The sequence below is a fragment of the Pleurodeles waltl genome, chromosome 5 (assembly GCF_031143425.1).
Source record: "Pleurodeles waltl isolate 20211129_DDA chromosome 5, aPleWal1.hap1.20221129, whole genome shotgun sequence".
Classification (NCBI taxonomy): domain Eukaryota; kingdom Metazoa; phylum Chordata; class Amphibia; order Caudata; family Salamandridae; genus Pleurodeles; species Pleurodeles waltl.
Genome location: NC_090444.1, coordinates 1,421,974,824 through 1,421,980,823, shown reverse-complemented (window position 1 = coordinate 1,421,980,823; position 6,000 = coordinate 1,421,974,824). Strand labels below are relative to the sequence as shown.

The window sequence follows — 6,000 nt, the reverse complement described above, 5'->3', positions numbered from 1 at the left end:
CGAAGCTACCGATGATAAGCCCATACTTTTTCCACAAAGACCAGCTTTTACTTTAAATCACTAGGTTGTTTAAATTTGTGGGAGCTCAGTCCAAAATGACATCAAGATAGAGGCCTCGCCCCAATAGTTGTGAACAACATTTTCTAGATGAGTGTTTCCTTTTATTATAAACTAAATTAACAGATTTCACTTGCAGCACAATCAAATTGAAGCAGTAAGAAATGCCATAAACAGACCTTGCACAAATCTCACCTTGCCTCATCCATAACCTCACTCTCCTATACCTGAGATGTATTGCAGTTATTGGTCAAATAAAAAGAAGACGCAACACCAATTAGTATGACAGATGAAAGAAAATAAACTTTATCTTGGGTCTAACAATTATCCTGGTACCCTTAAAGGTCTTGTGGATACTTGGCTAAACAACTTTGACTTGAGGGATGGTTGCACTGACTAAAGTAAACACTCTATACATTTCTTGCTCAAGTATAGTGCATTCACAGAGAAAGCATAAGTAGCCAAGTCACCAATCTTGTACTGTGTGGGGTGGTCAGCTACATTTTCCCTAACTGAAGCATTTTAAGTTTAAGGACAATAAAAACAAAGCTGCCTATGGCAAGATCGCTAAGCAAAACAAAAAAAACTGTCTGTTATAACCTACAAGTCACAAGTACAAATTCATGCAAGACCAAAGTAAGCCTTCTATCATTCCGAGGTCAGTATGTACAGTGCTATTGCACTGTGTGATAGTAACATCTGCTATTCAGTGTTTAGAAGGATTGGAGGTATGTCAGGGAGCACAATATGGGAAAATTGTGCTAGACAAAGATATTTGTTCCCACATTACAATGAGAAACCAGTAAAATCATAACCACCTACAGACATCTATGTTGTTTACTGAAGAAGTCTACTACAACTGGGTTAAATCCCACTTAAAATCAAGAAAGCAACATCTGAAAGGATGTGCACTATGTAATATGTTTATTATTCATAAACTGAACAGTTACATCTCACTTGTCATCCTTGCATTGAATTAAACAGCAGTTAAACCTAAGTGACGGCACCTACATGCTAATGCATCAAGATTAGAACAATAAATGTACACGTCTGTTCCCAACGAACCAGATATTAAGGAATGATTTGTAAAAACTTCGAATTTCACTTGTTGAAAAATACAGCATACGGGCATTTCTGTGCAGTAGGATTCTCTAGCACATTTAATTACACAGAGATGATTGCCAGCCAAGAACTAAGAAGGGATAAGTGCATCACTAACAGGAACAGTCTCGTTTTCACCATGATCAACACCACATTGCAACACATCATCCTTCACTGCTGCCCAGGACATCTGATTGGTGGTAAATGTTGCTGTCCAGTCTCCTGAATTGTTAACAACGATGACACCTCCCAAGCCATCCACTCTTGTCTTCATGCAGTTTAATGCTGTATCTGCAGCATCTTCTGGGGACATTCCTAAACACAAAAAAAGGAATTGCTGTATTTATTTGATTACATCATTTATGTCAATGCTAAATTATTTTTTAACGCAGTGAAACTGGATTTGGACATATGTATAAAGAGAGAGTATATAATAGGTAACTGTACAATATGATAAAATACTGCCAAGGCTCAGTGGTTTGTAAATGTCCCTGAGATGGCCATATAGGACCATATTATACATGATATCTGTTATTTCTTTTTAGATTACATGCAGCATATAACTTGAAAATGGAATTGGATGCTTTACTCTTTGTTTAGCTTTATATAATAAATAATAAAATAAAACAATGGACAATAGAGAGGATCAGTGGATTTAGGAGAGTCTGTGGCAGCAGCATTTACCACATAATGATGGATTTACTGCATCTGCCACACAATTTGCAAAGTTTGCTGATTTCACTAAAATGTTGTTGTTAGACTTTTCATCCTTGGTGTGGATTCCCTTAAATTTTTGCCTCTGTTCCCCAGGTTGTTGATGTGTGCTGGACTCTGATTTTACTGTTTTTGTTACTCTGGGCACTTTATCACTGCTAACCAGTGCTAAAGTGCAAGTGCTTCTTTACAAAATGTGTATGTATTTGGCTTATCCATGATTGACATATTTGGTCTACTAGTAAGTCCCTAGTAAAGTGCACTAGAGGTGCCAGGGCCTGTAAATCAAATGCTACTAGTGGGCCTGCAGCACTGGTTGTGCCACCCACATAAGTAGCTCTGTAATCATGTCTCAGACCTGCCATTGCAGTGTGTGTGTGTGCAGTTTTAACTGTAAATTCGACTTGGCAAGTGTACCCACTTGCCAAGCCTAAACCTTCCCTTTTCTTACATGTCAGACACCTCTAAGGTAGGCCCTAAGTAGCCCCAAGGGCAGGGTGCAGCGTATGGTAAAGGTAGGACATATAGTAATGTGTTTTATATGCCCTGACAGTGAAATCTAGCTAAATGTTTTTCACTGTTGCAAGGCCTGTCCCTCTCATAGGTTAACATGGGGGCTACCTTTAAATATGATTAAAGTGTAGATTCCCTTTGGGAGCGGATGGACATGTGTTCTCTGAGCTCACAATCTAAAAATACATCTTTTAGAAAAGTTGATTTTGAGATTGTGTGTTTGAAAATGCCACTTTTAGAAAGTGAGCATTTTCTTGCTTATACCATTTCTGTGACTCTGCCTGTTTGTGGATTCCCTGTCTGGGTCAGTTTGACAGCTGGGCTGGTTGCACCTCACACTAGACAGTGACACAAAGGGAGCAGGGGTGTAAGCTAGCATTTCTTGATGAGCCATCTGTGCTAGGAGGGAGGGGAGGAGTGGTCTCTTACGCCCCTCACACAATGCAGTCTCCAACCCCCTGGTGAGTGTCTGGGGCCTGGCCTGGGCAAGGCAGGATTTCACATTCAAAAGAGACTTTACTTTGAAGTAGGCCTACTTCAAAGGAGAAACTGGGTATAGGAAGGGCATCCAAAACCACAGACTTTAGAGAAACACTGCTGGAAGCAAGAGGAACCGTGCCTGGAGAAGAGCTGAGGAAGAAGAGCTGCCCTGCCTGTGACTGCTTTGTGGAGCTATCCTGCAGTTGCTGCTTCTGCCAGAGTAAGAGGGCAAAGGCTGGACTTTGTGTGCCTTCCATCTTCAGAAGAAATCTCCAAGGGCTTGATTTAGAGCTTGCCTCCTGTTGTTTGAAGTCTCGGGGACAGCAAAGACTTCTCCCTGCCAGCACCTGGAGTCTCTGGAGAGACTCCTACTCTGCCCTGTGGTGCCCATCCAGTTCCTGGGACCCTGAAAGGAGAAGCTGGCAGCCTAAAGACAAGGAAATCCACGCACAGAGTGCCGTGCAGGGAAAAGATTGACGCAACTCCAATCTGCTGCTGAAAAAACAGCACACCACCTGCTCTGCAGCTGAGAAACAACACTCGCAAGGAACGCAACCGAAGAATCGATGCACAGAGCAGGAGAAACGACACGCACCTCCGCCAACGGAGGCTGGGACATCACAACCCGCGCTGTGGGGTTTTCGGCTGGATATCTGACTCAAGTACCGCTGTGCGTGGAAAACCAACGCAAGGCCTGCCTGGACGCGAGAGTGCTGACCGGATCAACGCATTGTTCTCCTGCGGAGAGAAGAAAAAACTTACCCTGACCCGGAGAAAGGAGAAACGACGCACGGTCCAGCTCGTGAGTGGAATCAACGTCTCGCAAGCCCTTTCTGACACGCACTCACCCGTACGGGGTTATTTTTGACACGCCCAAGGTACTTTTTCACGCTGACAACGTTAGTGTGTGTTTAAAACTACTTAAAGACTCTTTTTGATTTTTAATTGATAACTTGACTTGTGTATTGTGGATTTTTGTCGTTTTTATCTCGTTTTGCTTAGATAAATATCTCCTATTTTACTAGACCTGTGTTGTGTCATTTTGTAGTGTTTTCATTAAGTTACTGTGTGCGTTGGTACAAATACTTTACACCTAACACTCTGAAGTTAAGCCTACTGCTCTGCCAAGCTACCAAGGGGGTAAACAGGGGTTAGCTGAGGGTGATTCTCTTTTACCCTGACTAGAGTGAGGGTCCTTGCTTGAACAGGGGGTAACATGACTGTCAACCAAGGATCCCATTTCTAACAGTTGTTTTTATTACAAACAGAAAAAAGAATACTGCCAAAGAACGTGTTGCACAATTACCTTTTTTGCTGCATTATTTTAATAACCTTTATGCCTAATTTGGGCTTCCATGGCGCAAGTCCTGACAATGTCAAAGCTCTGCATAGTGGTTTGAGGGCTGTCATTAGGTGATGAATCACGTATTTCACAGGCAACCGTGAAATATTTCCCATATGTCATGGTTCCCTCTGAAATATGGGTTTTATAGCACTGCATTTTGTGCAACAAAATCTCCAAAATATAGCTTGACAGCCCAGATTTCAAATTAACTTGTAAGTTACACAAGGTTCTGTGAAGCCGCTGTAATATGCCACTATGCTCTTACTGGTAGTTTAGCAGTTATTTTTCACTACACAACAGTGACTTAAACGATATAAAACACGTGGTTGGGAGGAGAAATTAACTACAATAATATGGGTGGTACTAGGTAGATAACTGCAAGCTACTACATCAATATTAAAAAAGGTGCCATAAATTACACCATTAGTGACTTGTGCAATGTGCCCTTTTTACTGAGCATCAATCACTCCATACTATCTTATGTATAGGTATTTTGGACAAAATGATGGTTTTCAAACATGCTTCCACAGTAAAAGCTAAAGACAACTACCAGCAAACTCTGAATGCACTAAATGGCACATAAGTTAAAACCATGCAACCTGAAATCAGTTGCTTTCTAAGCAGTCCTTGCCTCCAGATGCACAGTCCACAAACACATTTTGGTGTCAAGCAGTGTGCAGGTCTCTGAGTCTGGGACCTTCTTCGGTGGTAAAGAGCACATTAAAATAATGGAGAGGGTAACGAAGGTCAGGGACTAATCTGCAGTTACAGAATCTACCAGAATGAGCGTTACCGAAAGTAAGTAACTTGTTCTTCTGATAGAAACTTTGAGCATAGATTCCTCGCCTTTTAAATAAATACTCAAATATAACCTCACAGGTAGCGGGTCTGTGAACGGACTCAAACTAAAAACTCTTGAAGCATCATGTGTGCAAAAAGACAATCTCCAAGGACCTGGCTGTTCAGGCAGTACCGATTAGCGCCTAGAGCAACACCCACGTAGCAGACTAGAAAATATCAAAAATGGGCGCTGTGCATGTCAACAGAGTGGTACCGGCTTTGGCTCTGGTGGAATGAGCTCCCAAACTTTCAGAAGGCTGCTTCTTGGCCAGTGCATGCCAGATATTAATGCAAAGCACAAACCACTGAGAGATGGACTTCTTCACTCCTGTGCCATTCTTTGCTCCAGCTAATCCTAAAAAGTGCTGAATGTACACACAATGGGGGTCATTCTGACCCTGGCGGTAATTACCGCCATGGCGGAGGTTGGCGGTAGCACCGCCAACAGGCTGGCGGTGCTCCGCCGGGCATTCTGACCGCGGCGGTACAGCCGCGGCCAGAAGCGGAAAGCCGGCGGTGTACCGCCGACTTTCCGCTGCCCATGGGAATCCGCCATGGCGGCGCAGCTTGCTGCGCCGCCATGGGGATTCTGACAGCCCATACCGCCATCCTGTTCCTGGCGGTTCACCCGCCATGAACAGGATGGCGGTATGGGGTGTCGTGGGGCCCCTGGGGGCCCCTGCAGTGCCCATGCCAATGGCATGGGCACTGCAGGGGCCCCCGTAACAGGGCCCCACAAAGAATTTCAGTGTCTGCTTTGCAGACACTGAAATTCGCGACGGGTGCAACTGCACCCGTCGCACTTTCCCACTCCGCCGGCTCCATTCTGAGCCGGCTTCCTCGTGGGAAGGGTGTTTCCCGCTGGGCTGGCGGGCGGACTTTCGGCGGTCGCCCGCCAGCCCAGTGGGAAAGCCAGAATGACCGCTGCGGTCTTTCGGCGGGAACCGCTT

At 44.2% G+C, this 6,000-nt stretch overlaps 1 protein-coding gene across 5 annotated transcripts in view; it reads right to left on the bottom strand.

The window, feature by feature from the left end:
* Positions 1-964: 964 nt before the first annotated feature.
* ASRGL1 (asparaginase and isoaspartyl peptidase 1) overlaps positions 965-6,000 on the bottom strand; it is a 180,360-nt gene continuing 175,324 nt past the window's right edge. For all 5 annotated transcript variants that reach the window (XM_069235708.1, XM_069235707.1, XM_069235706.1 and 2 more), the window contains exon 7: positions 965-1,473. In XM_069235708.1, coding sequence (XP_069091809.1) covers positions 1,250-1,473 — 224 coding nt within the window. In that variant the 3' untranslated portion in view covers positions 965-1,249. The remainder of the gene's footprint in view (positions 1,474-6,000) is intronic.